The 17,228-nt window shown below is 45.1% G+C and overlaps 1 protein-coding gene across 9 annotated transcripts in view; it reads right to left on the reverse strand.

Moving 5' to 3' along the window:
• Window positions 1–219: 219 nt before the first annotated feature.
• The window catches only part of LOC123997870 (triple functional domain protein-like), a 176,997-nt gene continuing 159,988 nt past the window's right edge, over window positions 220–17,228 (reverse strand). For 4 of the 9 annotated variants that reach the window (XM_046302505.1, XM_046302509.1, XM_046302507.1 and 1 more), the window contains 21 exons: window positions 16,211–16,494; window positions 15,876–16,046; window positions 13,034–13,129; window positions 12,437–12,585; window positions 12,005–12,071; window positions 11,578–11,681; window positions 11,396–11,465; window positions 11,076–11,165; window positions 10,746–10,889; window positions 10,500–10,577; window positions 9,652–9,843; window positions 9,284–9,461; window positions 8,143–8,921; window positions 6,390–6,637; window positions 6,028–6,169; window positions 4,960–4,987; window positions 4,225–4,387; window positions 3,916–4,037; window positions 3,505–3,784; window positions 3,061–3,199; window positions 220–2,881 (listed from right to left, as the gene is read on the reverse strand). In XM_046302505.1, coding sequence (XP_046158461.1) covers window positions 2,324–2,881; window positions 3,061–3,199; window positions 3,505–3,784; window positions 3,916–4,037; window positions 4,225–4,387; window positions 4,960–4,987; window positions 6,028–6,169; window positions 6,390–6,637; window positions 8,143–8,921; window positions 9,284–9,461; window positions 9,652–9,843; window positions 10,500–10,577; window positions 10,746–10,889; window positions 11,076–11,165; window positions 11,396–11,465; window positions 11,578–11,681; window positions 12,005–12,071; window positions 12,437–12,585; window positions 13,034–13,129; window positions 15,876–16,046; window positions 16,211–16,494 — 4,082 coding nt within the window. In that variant the 3' untranslated portion in view covers window positions 220–2,323. The other 5 variants (XM_046302506.1, XM_046302510.1, XR_006832194.1 and 2 more) reach the window with 5 other exon arrangements.

Raw genomic sequence — 17,228 nt, forward strand, 5'->3', positions numbered from 1 at the left:
GTGATTCTAACATGTATAGACTCAGGGGTGTGAATACTTATGTAAATGAGATATTTCTGTATTTCATTTTCAATACATTTGAAAACATTTCTAAAAACATGTTTTATCTTTCTAATTATGGGGCATTGTGTGTAGATGAGTGATGTAGAATAAGTCACGGGCTATGAATACTTTCTTAAGGCACTGTACATACATAAATATAAAAACAACTTCCAAGGGTATGTTCCATACGTTTAATGGCAAAATAACTGAGGACTAAATAAACTATTTATAGCAAGTCATGTGTAAACATAATTTCTGTACAAAGTAATATACATGCAAAAGTAAAAATAAGTCATTTAACATTCAAAATGACGTAGTATGTATCAAATATGAGGAGGTTACATCCAGGTTCCCATGTTCGTCGTCCATGTCTGTACAGCTTTACACATGAATAAATAAGAGGACACAAAATGGGACTGTACAGGTTAACAAACACATTCATTATATCACTGTGACTACTGCCTTGACATAGACATGAAACTCTGATAACCTTTTCAAGCTTAAAAGGAAATACAGCTACTTCGTCCGCCTCTCCAGATCAATTGACCGGCACATTAAAATCAGTTTGAACTCATACAATGATTAATTTACTGAAAGCAGCTAGGTCATGGTCACCCTCAGATAAAGGTTAGGGTAATAGCGCCGCAACGCCCATGCACAATTATTGCAACGTTGGTACTATGTTGTGGGCAGTTTTTTTTCTTCTTCAAACCAAAGACTCGGCAAAGAATGCTACCCCAAGTTTATCTTCAGTTCAACCAAGATGTTGATCATTGCAACACAATGTCTAGCAAAATACATAACTTAAAAATTCAAACAAACTTACACAGCAATCACCACTTTGTGCACAGCTTGAGAAGAGAAGTGTTTGAAATGTTAATTAGGTAAGCAGTAACAACCAACCACTAAACAACGTTCTTACAACGCTAATAAATAAAGCCACTGTGAACCAATGTAAACATCTCTAGGTTCAGCATGGTTTTCATAACTTAACATGGTACATTATAACACAATTAAAGAGAGTAAAGTACACTAAACTTTGGTATAGTTACAGAAAATAAAACAAATAAAATGACAAACTGAAAGCAGAAGTGCCAATATAGATACAAATCTTTTTTCTTATTTTACATTATTTGCGAAACCTGCATTTTAGGTTTCCAAGATATTAATACTGAACTTAATACGGAAAAGAGTAACACAATACATACATCTACTGCAGTACCAGGTACGTACATGCCTTTTTAGATTACGGGTACAACACATGTCTTCATAAATAGTTGCATACATGTTAAAGCTGCAACATTGCACATGAGAAGTTAACGCAAAATATGAGTGCATTTCTAGAAGTATTTCTGGTAGTGAGGGTTTAAGTAATTTGACTGGCACGAGGAGGAGCTGGTCTCCCTCACACCTCTCTTCCATTGGCAGGACTTACTACTCAGCTAATGAAACAGCGATTGAGACAAATTCTGCAAAATGAGAATGAAGGCAGGAACACATTATTTACAAAGTAAGGCGGATGTATCAGAAATCTAAAGAGCTTTTCCAATAGTGTTATAGCTGTTTGTTGTTTGTCTGCTTGTTTATTTCTCTGCAGAGGTCTGACTAAAATAGCATAATTGTACTAACTGTTACGGGTCCATACAATAGCAAGGCCAGAACAAAGCATTTGCCGATTTATTGTAAGTTAATCAACTACAACTACACTGAGTTTGGTCTCCAACTGGTTCTAGAAGTGGTGTTCTGAAGCAACGACCCTGTGAGGGTCGGTGGTGCTTTGTTCATATGTCGCATTCATTTTTGTTTTCATGCTTTTTATTAATAACCTTTGTTTTTGAAAAGGTATATGAATAAAGACATTTCTTTGTTTCTTCACTATACATTTTCTATACAAAAAGTAATCTCTCATTACAAAAACAATTCTTATATTCAACCGAAAGTAACCCGATATTACAGTAATACTATCCAAACACAAGGCTTACTCTCACTGGCTCTCGAGAAAGCTTTGTTCTCCCTGTTAGTGAAGTTTTAAATACTTTCAAATAGTTCATACTTTTGTGCAGGCATATAGCCATCATCCATACAAAGGTGGGGATGGAAGGGAAGTATCTAAATCTCTTGGGGGGAAAAATCTCAGTCAAAAATATTCAAAGCAGTCAGCAGTCAGCAGCAGCAGGATGCTGGGTAACATAGTTCTAATGAAGTGGCGTAGTCGGCTGAGAGAGGATGAGATCATCATTGTGACTCGGTGGTTTCTGGGTACTGTAGTCCTCTAACCTGCTCATATCTGGTTGAGGAGTCTGCTGTGAAGGAAGGTCTTGATGCTGCCCACGGGCCTAACGTCGTTCTGGTGTTTCCGCCGCTCGATGAAGGAGATGAGTCTGGAGGTGTCGATGCACCCTGGGTGCTGGTTTTGTTGCTGGTGGGAGTCCCACGGCTGCAGCCAGGGCTCCTGAAGGCAAGCGGCGGCAGAAGGTCTCCGGTCCGGCTCGCCCTGTAGGAGGAGACCCACAAAGTCCCTGGCCGCCTGGCTCACACCCTGGAAGTAGTCATGGGGGAAGCTGAAGTCCAGACGACAGATGTTCAGGCATGTCTCCTCAGCGCTCTCGTCCAGGAAGGGAGATGCCCCGCTCAGTACCACGTATGTCACAACCCCCAGGCTCCAGAGGTCAGAGGTCAGGGAGACGGGCTGGCCAAGCACCAGCTCCGGGGCTGAGAACTCTGGGCTGCCCAGTAGGGGGTGGATGTAGTGGCCACTGTTCAGCTGGACGGCGTCTCCGAAGTCTGTCAGCTTGACCACGGGCTGGGCAGAGTTCTGCTCCACTAACACGTTCTCAGGCTAAAGGGATACACACCGATACCCACGCACATATACGCAAAGAAAGATATGATTAAGAATTTACCCATGATGGGAGTACTATCTTTGCTTAAGAACAATCGGTTAGACATCAGACTGTTTCATACAGTACAAAATCACATTTAACTCCTACTCTACATGTCACAGCCTTTGTGACTCACCTTCAAGTCCAAGTGAGCTATCCTCCAGCTATGCAGGTAGTGTAAAGCTTCTAGAATGTCCCTAAGGTACAAGGCCACCTTCTCTTCAGTGAGGTTACCCCAGCTGACTATGTAGTCCAGGAGACGGCCTTGATCAGCCCTGCAGACACAAAGCACCAGAGCACCAGAGAGAGACATTAGCCCACTGATATGGTAGATGTACAAGAGGGCTGCTTGAACATGATTCAAAAGCACAGTGAATAAATATATATAGTAATATATTGTTCAAAAGGGTAATCAATAATATTTCAATTCAGGAATTGTAATAACAATTTTCCTCAATAATCATAATAAATACAGTGTGTGCGTCCCAAATGCTATCTATCCCTCTGTAGGGTACTACTTTTGATCAGTTATAGGGAATAGGGTGTAATTTGGGGCTCATCCACAGTTTTTCTAACATACATCTCCAGCACTAGCACGTAGCTGGTGGCTGTCTCGAAGGTGTCCAGCAGGCCGACCAGGTGTGGGTGTTCCAGACACTGTAGTATCCTCAGTTCCTGGAGCACCTGCTCACGCCGCATCAACCGCTTGTTGACATGTTTGGCTGCCACGGCACGCTTGCTCCCACGCTGGTCACAGCGCTTAGCCACTGAGAACCTTCCCCTGCCCAGTTCTGTGACCTCTGTGTAGAAGGACTCAAAGTTGTTCTTCCAAATCACTTCACTCCCATCGTCAGAGGCCTCTGGGAAAATAGAAACATTGAATGTTAAAATGCAAAAGCACTGAAGATGTAGTGTGAATATAGAGGATATACTGTGCCCCCACAGGAGTCTACAACTCAAGTCAACTTAATCTAACTCAACAGTGACTAACCTGAGACTCTGAGGCTGGCGGAGGATGACACGCTGCCCACTACGTTGGTGGCGACACAGGTGTACACCCCATCATCCTCCACAGACACACCCATGATGAGGAGAGTTGCCTCACCCGTGTCACTGCAGATGAGAGAAGGGAAGTTTCAACAATAGCAACATTTCCTTTAAATCAACTGCAACAGAACATTGTCTTCCAACTGCTAAGTCATTTTAACACGTTGCAATGATCACTGCAAGTCCCTCTGGACAAGAGTATCTGCTGAATGACTAAAATGCAACGTAAAATGTCATCACTGCCGATATGTACCTGTAGGTGATGCTGTAGTGTCCGTCGTTGCTCAGAGTGCTGTGGTCAGGTCCTCTCCAGGTGACCGAGGCTTTTGGTCTTCCACAGACCTTACTCCTCAGAGTGACACTCTCCCCCAGGTTACAGGTCACATCACTCAGAGGTAGCAGGAACTCTGGGGGTACTACAGAGGTGACAGACAGACAGACAGACAGACAGACAGACAGACAGACAGACAGACAGACAGACAGACAGACAGACAGACAGACAGACAGACAGACAGACAGACAGACAGACAGACAGACAGACAGACAGACAGACAGACAGACAGACAGACAGACAGACAGACAGACAGACAGACAGACAGACAGACAGACAGACAGACAGACAGACAGACAGACAGACAGACAGACAGACAGACAGACACGTGAGTTTGACTATGTCACATGCTAACTAGCCTTCCAATATACTAGCGACCTGTCCATGGGGTGTACTTTCGTTTTTCCAGCTGCCTCACGCTACACAAACAGGAGACAGGCTCCTTGCCCTACACACTGCGCTGGCTCGGAGGAGGTTACTTACATGCAAACTACACAATCCCACATCTGAGCTACCCAATAGACAATAGAAAGTATGCAGTACAATACAAGACAATAACAAATGGTCTTATTGAACCCCTGGATTGTGAAAATATAGATGTGTCATTAAATGACTGTATAGTAAAGCCCAAGCAAAAACATTTAAATGTATACATACCATCATAGATGTAGTTGGGGTTGAGAAGCTGAAAGAAAAATATGAACACAAATAAGTTTCTTCTCCAAATTTGTTTTAACACAAAGACATGAAATAATTACACAAATTACATGAATCCATTAAATTAGGTTAATGTAGAGAAGCTTTAAGTTATACAGCCATACTGAGGTTAACGTAGAGGGGCTTTAAGTTTTACAGCCGTACTGAGGTTAACGTAGAGGGGCTTTAAGTTTTACAGCCGTACTGAGGTTAACGTAGAGGGGCTTTAAGTCTTACAGCCATACTGAGGTTAACGTAAAGGGGATTTAAGTCTTACAGCCATACTGAGGTTAACGTAGTGGGGCTTTAAGTCTTACAGCCATACTGAGGTTAACGTAGAGGGGCTTTAAGTCTTACAGCCATACTGAGGTTAACGTAGAGGGGCTTTAAGTCTTACAGCCATACTGAGGTTAACGTAGAGGGGCTTTAAGTCTTACAGCCATACTGAGGTTAACGTAGAGGGGCTTTAAGTCTTACAGCCATACTGAGGTTAACGTAGAGGGGCTTTAAGTCTTACAGCCATACTGAGGTTAATGTAGAGGGGCTTTAAGCCTTACAGCCATACTGAGGTTAATGTAGAGGGGCTTTAAGTCTTACCGTCATACTGAGGTTAATGTAGAGGGGCTTTAAGTCTTACAGCCATACTGAGGTTAATGTAGAGGGGCTTTAAGTCTTACAGCCATACTGAGGTTAATGTAGAGGGGCTTTAAGTCTTACAGCCATACTGAGGTTAATGTAGAGGGGCTTTAAGTCTTACAGCCATACTGAGGTTAACGTAGAGGGGCTTTAAGTCTTACAGCCATACTGAGGTTAACGTAGAGGGGCTTTAAGTCTTACAGCCATACTGAGGTTAAAGTAGAGGGGCTTTAAGTCTTACAGCCATACTGAGGTTAACGTAGAGGGGCTTTAAGTCTTACAGCCATACTGAGGTTAACGTAGAGGGGCTTTAAGTCTTACAGCCATACTGAGGTTAACGTAGAGGGGCTTTAAGTCTAACAGCCATACAGGTGATTATCAAATCAACTCTACCTTTACAGAAACTTTATTAGTCAGACAGTCTTGAGACTTGCGGTAGCCGTTTTCCATCTTATATTCCTTCCTGGTCTCCTTATCTCTCCTCTCAGACTTTCTCCTGATGCGGAGTGCTGTGTGCCACGAGGATGACTTCCTGCTCCAGACAAGAGAACGAGAAAGAAAGGGGAAAAGAGAGAGAGAAAGAAAAAGGAAGAAAGAAAGAGAAAAGTTTAACTTGTGATTTCTACATCTTTGTCTACTGTTTCACATTTATGATGGCAGAGCTCATGATGTGAAAATGGAACTGTCTTTGGGATGATAAAGCTTTTCATTCATTCAGGTTGGTACATGGAGTAGCAGCAGTGTCTGTCTCTTACTTGATGGTTCCTTCGGGGAGGTCGGGGATGATGGTGGAGGTGTGACCCAGTACGTAGCCGGGGATCCAGCCCTCGGCGGCAGGGCCCTGCTCGGTGGCAGCCCGGAACACCAGGAACATGTTCTGCTGATTGGAGGCCAGCATCTGGACCACCTCGCCCTGGGAAACACTGATCTCATCCTCCTTCAGGGCCACGTAGTCCTGGGTCACCAGCATGGTGCTGATGCTGCTGCTGCTACTGCTTTCACTCTGGAGGAGGGGGAGGCAGGGGAAGATGGGAGGCAGGGGAGGATGGGAGGCAGGGGAAGATGGGAGGCAGGGGAAGATGGGAGGCAGGGGAGGATGGGAGGCAGGGGAGGATGGGAGGCAGGGGAAGATGGGAGGCAGGGGAAGATGGGAGGCAGGGGAAGATGGGAGGCAGGGGAAGATGGGAGGCAGGGGAAGATGGGAGGCAGGGAATGAAATGGAGTCAGTAAGGGTTTATAGGTATGGTTACACAAAGAGAGAGGCATAGAGAGAGAGAGATATATAGAGAGAGAGACGGACAGACAGACAGACAGACAGACAGACAGACAGACAGACAGACAGACAGACAGACAGACAGACAGACAGACAGACAGACAGACAGACAGACAGACAGACAGACAGACAGACAGACAGACAGACAGACAGACAGACAGACAGACAGACAGACAGACAGACAGACAGACAAATGCACGCACACACAAACTGACTCTAAAAGACTAAACAAATTCAAATGTTATGGATTTGATTGCACATGAGCATCATGTGTTCATCTGTTTATATGCTTATAGAGCTCATGCACAAAGGACTCATTTCAAAGCATTCATTACAAAAGGTTCAGAGAGTAGAGTGAGGAAAGTCATACTGTAGCAACTAACATCTGGTTCCTACATGTCTCATAATTAGACCTTCTCATTTGTAGAATCGAAGACAAGCTATCCAGAAGTCAGAGAGACAGAGGAGAGTTAACACGGAGTGGGTGTCTCTCAAAGACAGGGAAAGTAGAGAGGAAACAGTCTGTTTCAGAAGAGAGAGCCTGAAATAAAGTTTGAAGTGAGGCCAAATGCATTTGGTGTGAGTCAAATGTATTCAGGGGCAAGGCAAGGAGAGAACGGGAACAAGGATGTGTCATCAGTCCCACAGAACCAAGACAGAAACGAAGCAGCAAGGTCAGAGCAAGAGCTAAGAGAAAACAGGAGAGACGGCAAACGTTGCTTTTTACATCAGAGCTCCTCTCCTTGCAGGCAGGTGAAGTCAAATATCAATCTTCCATTATATCAGCATTCATTTGCATTTAACCCATAAATGCCTCGATGGTTTTTCAGATCAGACCACAATAGCCTGAAGCAAAGGAACAGCAAAAACTCAGGTCATGTCTAGAAAATGTTAGAGCCAAGACAGAGCTGGGTGTGTGAAGTTAGGGAAGCAGAGGCAGAGAGTCCTACTGGAAACACTTACCAAGGGAGAGGACACCAACATACGTACAGCAAGCTACTTGCTAGTTACTTGCTAGTTACAGCAGTTAGCTGCTGTACCAGCCAAAAACACACTGTTAGTAGAGTCTGAAAGACAGCAGGAAGGATGAAAACTCACACCATAGGCAAGTTAGTGTACTTAGATAGTTTAGTATGCACTTGTGGTTCCGATGACCCAGGAGAACTTCTGGTCAGCCAGTAAGGTTAGTAGGGACTAAGCCGGACAGAGGCCTGGGACTCGAGGAGGGATCTTACCCCGTTGCTCTGCATGGACTGTACGGACTGCTCACTGGTGGAGGAGCATGTGCTCATGCGGTCTATATCCTTGCTGTGGGTGGAGTGGCGGTGGCTCTCCCTGTGGCCCAGGGTCGAGTCTCCACTATCACTGTGGTAGGAGAAGGAGCCAGGCCGGCTAGCTGGGGAGGCTGGGACCGCGGTGGACCAGAAAAAGGAGCCTTTCTGGGCTGGGCTGCCCGGGATGAATTCCTCCTTTATGGGGCAGGTCAGAGGAGGGACTGCCCCTACCTGAGGCTTGGCAAGATTCAGAGGGGCCACAGCCAGCCGTGCGATGGGGATCTGAGGGTCCTCCCCAAGGTAGCTCTCCTTGAAGCTGCCCTCAGCAACACCCAAGGACTTGCCATTGCTGTTGCTGCTGGTTCTGCTGCGGGGCCGGGGACCCTCCAGCACTCGCATCTTGGGGACATCTTGGGGCCCCAGGTCCCCCTCTGCATGGTCAGGAGGACAGGGGGTCTGGGAGGAGGAGGGGGGTTGTCGGGACCACGTACCTGCTGTTCTGTCCGGACCGTCAGACCCCGGGGGGTGGTGGTGGTGGACAGGCTGTGGGATACGGGAGGAGGGCTGGGGAATGCGCGAGGGCCGGCGACTCTGGGGGCCACACAGAGAGTTACTCCCAGGGCCCACTACGGAGCTGCTGCAGCCACCTCCTGCCAGGCCACTGCTGCTGCTGGGGGCCCCCAGGCCTGCTCCACTTGCCCCCACGTGGTTCCTCTGGTACTCGATAGGGGATGTCAGTGCTGGGGGACACAAAAAGAGAGACAGAGATAGACAGAAAGAGAGAGAGAAAGAGATGGAGAGAGAAAGACAGAGAGAAAGAGTCACCTCAGTGGTATGAGTACACACTGTCTAGCTATGAAACAAAAATATAAAAACATTCGTGGCATTTTGCATTCCAGTACATCATGCTATAGTTCATATTATGGTGTGCTCTAAACACGTATTTTCTCAGAACGTTGATACATTCTATGGAGTGGATGACTACACAGGGAGACAGATGAAACATTGTAATCATATGATATGATTATGCTGCCAGCTGGGAGAAGCTAGCATAATATCACTACACAGTTACACAGATGATCCGTGATGTGTCTTTTTTTACCATTGAGAAAGTTGCGCTGGCTCTCCAGGATCTGGGTGATCTGGTGGACCCACATCTGGCTGACTCCAGGGTTGGCTGAGTGCATCACGTAGGTCTCCACACCGCCACTGGATGACCGGGAGGTCAGGGTGAACTTACAGGGGTCATCTGGGCTCTCCTCCAGGCCCAGCCAACTCACCTGGACACACACACAAGATATAGGGGAGAGGAGGGGATGTGAGTGTTTTCAGAATTAGACAACTATTCAAATGACTTTGGCCCTTAAGGCAATTACTATGCCAGCAATGTCCAGCCCAAAAAAATCCATCCACTGTAATATGATCTAAGTGGATTGATTAGGGGAGATGATCACGATCGATGCCCCATACCTTGACGCTGTTCTTGAAGAGGTATCCCGGCTGGGAGTAGCCTTTCTTCTTGTCCAGGGGCTCACTGAAGATGACGATCTGTTCGAAGAGGAAGACCCTCCTCTCCTTCATCCTTGTGAGTAGCCCCCCGTCCTGATCTGATACCATGAAGGTATCCTGGAGCAGCAGTCTGCCTTGGGCCACAATCTTGCCCTGAATGGGGGAATACCAATGTATCGCCTGTCTGGTTAAATAAAGGTTTAAGGCCCAATGCAGCCGTTTTATAACCATATCAAAATATTTCTGGGTAACAAGTAAGTACCTTACTGTAATAGATTTCCATTCAAATTGGTAGTAAAAAAAAGTAGCTTTTAGCAAAACTGAAAACTAGCTGTTATTGGCAGAGAGGTTTGAAACTCTTTGTTATTGGTCGATTAACGAATTTACACATGGTGATATCACCATGGAAAGCCACAACTCCAACACATGCAAACCTGTTGATTAGAAGGTTATGTGTAGATTGTATTTTGAAATCAAAGTTGTTCACACTTTTACATTGTCAGTTTAATATAAAAAACAGGAAAACAATTTTGACTGAACTAAAATACATACAAATAAAAGGAGAGAGGACAGCCTCAGACTCATTCTTAGCCACTCAGATGAAATATGCATATTATGATATAATACAACGAGTGAAAATAGAGAGAGAGACAGCAAACCCAAGCATCATATGATCCATGTGACTTAACGGCTGAAATCAAATTCAAGTAAGCTATTTTGGAGAATTTGTGACCTTCTAAACTGAGCCAGATCGAACTGAAAGACCACATTCTCTATTCCCTGAAGAAGACAAAGCCCGTGAGTCTTACGTCAAAGCCTTGGAGACGCCCAACGTTCATCATGTCGTTGCATCTTTTGGGCACAACACACATGACCTCCACCGCTTTCTGGGAGAAACAGAGAAGATAGAAAACACCATTTTAGAGGGAAAGAAAACATAATATATTATAACAAGTATAACTTTTAGATCAAAACAAAATCATAGCAATATTAATGCTCGTCCATGTTATTAGGGGTGGAAGGCCATCAAATCAAACCCAGATTGTAGTTCTTACCTCCAGTTCAGTAGTATCTACTGCAGCCTTTTTGGAGAACTTAAGTAAATCCTTCAGGAGGAGCTGATACTTCATGATGCGCTGCACAGGCTTAATGAGAAGATCAGTGATCTGGAGTCTGTGGCCCAGACGCTGCTTGAGCTCCTAAAATACACAGGGAGCCATTAGATTTAGTTGCACACAGTAAAAACAAAGGACTGCATAAAAATATAACACAAGGTATGAGAACAGGAAACAATGTGGCTCTTATGATGAAATATGTGCTCAGTTCGAGAGACTGGAATAAACCCACTTGCGGGGTATGTGTGGAGGGAGTGTGTGTATTCTTACCTCAAAGTAAGTGTCTATGTACTCAGACACGATGTGCTCTGATTTGGGCTTGTTCTGACAGTACACGATGTACATGTGTAGCCGTCGCTCCTAGCAGGAAAACAAGGAAACAAAACAAGGGAAATGGTGAGGAAGTGGTATTATGGTCTTTGCTATCTGGAATCCTTGGGATGTCCGTACCCCATTGCATTTAAAATGAGGGATTATGGTTATGGTTGAGGGTTAATGTTAGGGTTTAGCACTAACCTTGTTATGATGCACAGCGACATCCACTATTGATGGTATATTTTGGCCAATGAAAATCATCAAATCGCTCTTACTTGTTTGACGAACAGGGGAGCCAGCCTATCGGGATCCTCCAGGCACTTCTCTAGCTCTCCCAGGAAGAATCTGTGGCCAATCAGAGAAGAGTATGAGAAATATTACTATGATAAATACACTAATATTAAAGTTAAACTAATAATAACGCTAGTACTATATGTAGGTACTATTCTCGTCTTACTCTCTATGCCAGTCGTAGATCTGGTGGATATTCCCAAACACTATCTTGTCTTTTCCCCTCATGTCGTCTGGCACGCCGTCCTCCTTCATTTTGCTGATGTAGCCCTGAAGGGGAGATAAGACATTCAGGTGACCACAGGACTAGACACAGTGCCAAATTCAGCCAATACTATTCCAATGCCCTGTCCACAAACAACCTCTGCCCTGTAGGGCACTTGTGGTGATCTGATCTGATAGGTATATGCACTACATGTATGTTTAGAGGGCAAGGTGGAGCTGTTACCATATTGATTTTACCTATACAGTTCATTTCGATGTGGACGGGACCTAGCACTTTGACCAAGTCTAGAACGTGAACAGAGTGTGATGGAGAGGAGTGAGTCATTGATTATGGGCCTACAGTAAAGTAAGAAACAAGGTGTTCTCACCTCCACCACTGAACCCAGGTCTCTCACGTAGTCCCTCTCTGTCTCCACCAGCTCCAGTAACACATAGCTGTAGGGGAGAGAGGTGAAGTAAACAATGAGAGGATTGTTTAGCTTGACCACCACAGGACAGTTTTATCTGATGGCTCAGGGCATATTGTAGGCTTTGAGACCCTAGAAATAGAATTACTAGAAAGGGCCCAACACCAGTCCACCCATTACGGCCTCATTGGCTTGAATGAGGGCGACCATTCTAGTCATTCTGTTTCTACATATGAGACGTGGAGGAGTGAAACTCAAATCAAATCTATTTATATAGTCCTTCGTACATCAGCTGATATCTCAAAGTGCTGTACAGAAACCTAGCCTAAAACCCCAAACAGCAAGCAATGCAGGTGTAGAAGCAGAAACAGCAGAAGTAGAAACTGAACTCACTGGCGTCTTTTGAGGAAACCCGACTTGCGCTCGTCCATCTCATCGATGGGGGAGGAGGAGGACAGGAGGGAGTTGTCAGAGGGGTTGAGGGAGGGGCTGCTGCTGTCCCCTTGTTCCACAGAGAGAGAGCTGGGACGGTCCTCCAGGGACTGAGAGAGAGAGAACTTACTGTATATTCATTGTGAACATGCAGTGAGTAAACTGAGCACCTCCATACAATCACTGTGATAGCAGAGAGAGCAGTGGTGTTGTTGCTATGAGGGTGTGACAAAGTATGGCAGCATTAAAGTGCTGTGCCAGGTCTTATGAAGAGAAGGAGTCAGTTGGTGTGGTGACTCAAATGGTTAACAGATGACTGGTGGGCCATGGCACCGTCACACATCACATCCACCCTGGCACCAGACTGGCCTGAGCTGAGCTGGCAGTGTGTGTGTGTGTGTGTGTGTGTGTGTGTGTGTGTGTGTGTGTGTGTGTGTGTGTGTGTGTGTGTGTGTGTGTGTGTGTGTGTGTGTGTGTGTGTGTGTGTGTGTGTGTGTGTGTGTGTGTGTGTGTGTGGCTGACACCAGTGTGGTAGACTGATGGATGGCTGTATCTTACCATCTTACTCTTGACCAGCTCCTCGATGGCACTGACCAGCTCAGCCGCACTGGGTGTCTCTGAACTACTGGGTCGGCCCGATAGACGAGAGGCTGCCTGGAAGGGAGGGAGAGAGACAGAGTCAGACAGACACAGAGACAGAGACAGGGGAGCGAGCGTGATAGAGAGAGTGTGAATAAAAGAGCGGGAAAGTAGAGAGAGTGTGAGAGCGAGAAAGAGAGGTGTGTGGTTTAATGTTCAAATCAAATCAAATGTTATTTATCACATGCACCAAATACAACAGGTTACAGTGAAATGCTTACAAGCCCTTAACCAACAATACAGTTGAAAAGTGTTAAGAAAAAATGGATAAGTAAAAAAATATGTATATATACAGTTGAAGTCGGAAGTTTGCATACACCTTAGCCAAATACATTTAACTCAGTTCTTCACAATTCCTGACATTTAATCAGAGTAAGAATTCCCTGTCTTAGGTCAGTTAGGATCACCACTTAATTGTAAGAATGTGAAATGTCAGAATAATAGTAGAGAGAATGATTTATTTCAGCTTTTATTTCTTTCATCACATTCCCAGTGGGTCAGAAGTTTGCATACACTCAATTAGTATTTGGTAGCATTGCCTTAAATTGTTTAACTTGGGTCAAACATTTTGGGTAGCCTTTCTCAAGCTTCCCACAATAAGTTGGGTGGATTTTGGCCCATTCCTCCTGGCAGAGCTGGTGTAACTGAGTCAGGTTTGTATTCCTCCATGCTCGCACACACTTTTTCAGTTCTGCTCACACATGTTCTATAGGATTGAGGTCAGGGCTTTGTGATGGCCACTCCAATACCTTGACTTTGTTGTCCTTATGCCATTTTGCCACAACTTTGGAAGCATGCTTGGGGTCATTGTCCATTTGGAAGACCCATTTGCGACAATGCTTTAACTTCCTGACTGATGTCTTGCTTCAATTTATCCACATTATTTTCCATCTATTTTGTGAAGTGCACCAGTCCCTCTTGCACCACCCCTACAAGCACCCCTACAACATGATTCTGCCACCCCTGTGCCTCACGGTTGGGATGGTATTCTTCGGCTTGCAAGCCTCCCCCTTTCCCCCCCCAAACATAACGATGGTCATTATGGCCAAACAATTCTATTTTTGTTTCATTAGACCAGAGGACATTTCTCCAAAAAGTATGATCTTTATCCCCATGTGCAGTTGCAAACCGTAGTCTTTCTTTTTTATGGCGGTTTTGGAGCAGCGGCTTCTTCCTTGCTGAGCGGCCTTTCAGGTTATGTCGATATAGGTCTCGTTTTACTGTGGATATAGATACTTTTGTACTCGTTCCCTCAGCATCTCCACAAGGTCGTTGGCTGTTGTTCTGGGATTGATTTGTACAGATGAACGTGGTACCTTCAGGCATTTGGAAATTGCTCCCAAGGATGAACCTGACTTGTGGAGGTCTTGGCTGCTTTCTTTTGATTTTCCCATGATGTCAAGCAAAGAGTTTGAAGGTAGGCCTTGAAATATAACCATAGGTACACCTCCAATTGACTCAAATTAGTTCAATTAGCCTATCAGAAGCTTCTAAAGCCATGGCATAATTTTCTGGAATATTCCAAGATGTTTAAAGGCACAGTCAACTTAGTGTATGTAAACTTCTGACCCACTGGAATTGTGATACAGTGAATTATAAGTGAAATAAACTGTCTGTAAATTGTTGGGAAAATTACTTGTGTCATGAACAAAGTAAATGTCCTGACCGACTTTCCAAAACTAGTTTGTTAACAAGAAATTTGTGGTTGAAAAACAAGTTTTAATGACTCCAACCTAAGTGTATGTAAACTTCAACTGTATATAAAAAAATATATATGTTTACACTACATTTGATTAATATTTTCTGGAAAGTATCTGTCACTGTATTAAAGATGTTTCTACATATTACAGCACATGATGACATCACCGCATCATACATTCATTTCTTCGAGACGCTCACCATTGACGTGTTTTGACACCGCCCAGCATTCCAAATGGGTGTGGTCTCCCTAATCAGGGCCAAATAGGGGCCTAGTGGGGCCAGGCTAGCATGGAGGATACAGGGGACGAGGCGGGGGTTGGGGTTGGTTGGAGCAAGGTTCTGAGCACTGGAACCACAGCGGAGCACATGACTGAACAATGTATATGTGCTGTTAAATACTCCATTACAACAGGGATAACCCGGGCAACAGCCCAATCACAAGCACAGCTAGTCTGGCTAAACAATAGCAACAGGCTAAACAAGGCCAGGTCTTTAAAGGGGTAGTTAGTCAGTTCTAGTCAAACTTCACTAACTACAGCAAATGGAGTATTCGTCACATCCGCAACAATAGTCCTAGAGAAACATAGGGCAGCGAGGGTGAGGAGATAGCATGACAGGATGGATGGGAAGTAAAATCATGTCAGGGCTGGTTGGTTGGTTGGATGTGGGAGTGTGACTAGAGCGTAGGCAGTTACATGGAGAGGTACGGGAACTGAGACAAAACAGAGGCAGAACAAAAATCAACATAAAGCTATGGTAAATTTAAAGCAAAGTTAAGAAAGAAGAGAAAACAATGATATTAGTGTCAAAGAAACACCTATCGCTCTAGTTACAATAACTGTTCTGTGATGATGAATGAATGAAGCTAAACTGCATAGGTATAAAATATCTACCTCTTCAGACAAACTGGTCTAAAAGAAATACATTCATTGATTTACCAATGTCTCTTTTTATTTTCCAAAAGATTTTACAGGAAAGATGATTGTCCCCTCTTTGATATACTCTAACTAAACCTCATGGAGGCCTGTTAAGTGTGTGTGAGTGTGTGTGTGTGTCTCACCTTGTCGTCCTGAGAGTCAGCCTGCAGCAGGCTGTGTTGTTGGATGGCCATTGGGGGAGGCAGGGGTACAGCATCAGCCCCCTCCTCTCCCTCCTCCTCCCCACAGCTCTGCATCCCAGAGGAGGAGGACTTGGACAGAGTCCCACTGCTCAGCCCTTCGTTCCTCATCCTCTGTAGAGGGACAACGACAACAGAGCTTACAACTACATAGAACACAATCGGCTCAAAATAAAGGAGAGAAGGAAATTAAGGAGATATTTAATGTTGAACAGGTAATGTAAAATAGAAAGAAAGGAAGTGATATATGAGTGATAGAGGTGACCAATCGAACGGACCTCCTCGATGGTCTCGTCCTGTGGCGTGGCGGCATTGTCGTCCGAGTCTTTCTGGGAGCCGGCGGAGTCTGCGTTCTTGCCTCGTCCGTCGCGGTTCTTCTTGTGCTTGTGGGCCAGCTTCTTGACGTGTCCATCGGCCTTGCCGCTGCTCAGGCGCCTCACTGGGCTGGTCAGCCACTTCCTCAGCGTGTTGCCTGGTCGCTTGGGCCCTGGGGAGCTGTGGAAGCCCAGGGTGTGGCTGGCGCCAGGCTGGATGGCATCGTTACTGGACACAGACAGGGTGTCTGCATGGGGAGAGACATAGAGAGAGAGAGAGAGAGAGAGAGAGAGAGAGAGAGAGAGAGAGAGAGAGAGAGAGAGAGAGAGAGAGAGAGAGAGAGAGAGAGAGAGAGAGAGAGAGAGAGAAGGAGAGAGATAGAGAGAGATAGAGAGAGAAGGAGAGGTCAGTCACAGTGCACAGTATCTTGGGAATGGGTCTGAATTCAGCTATGAGGGTAGCAATGAGATTAGATGCACTTTTGCAAGGTACTTCATTACCTAGAAGGCATAATTATTTATGTATCTATACTCAGACATTCCATTTTAGTACATGTTGGTTAGAATGGAGCATCGCATCCTAACATTGTGTGTCCACCCTCTGCATTGAAGTCTCTATCGATAGACGTTCCTCCTTTGAAAGTGAACTGGATGAACCTCATTTTAAAAACCATGGAATGCACAATATTATATAAAAGTTGCATAAGCTATTCTATCTGTGTGTGTGTGTGTGTGTGTGTGTGTGTGTGTGTGTGTGTGTGTGTGTGTGTGTGTGTGTGTGTGTGTGTGTGTGTGTGTGTGTGTGTGTGTGTGTGTGTGTGTGTGTGTGTGTGTGTGTGTGTGTGTGTGTGTGTGTACTTTAGGCTGAATGCCCACCACCTCCCTCTCCTGTGGTTCTATCTCCCCTGGGAGGTGTGGGAGAAGACTTGGCTGAGGCTGTGGGTTTAAATGTGGTGCAGTGTGGGGTGCTTCTGCTGATGTA

This window comes from Oncorhynchus gorbuscha, linkage group LG15, assembly GCF_021184085.1.
Source record: "Oncorhynchus gorbuscha isolate QuinsamMale2020 ecotype Even-year linkage group LG15, OgorEven_v1.0, whole genome shotgun sequence".
Lineage (NCBI taxonomy): Eukaryota > Metazoa > Chordata > Actinopteri > Salmoniformes > Salmonidae > Oncorhynchus > Oncorhynchus gorbuscha.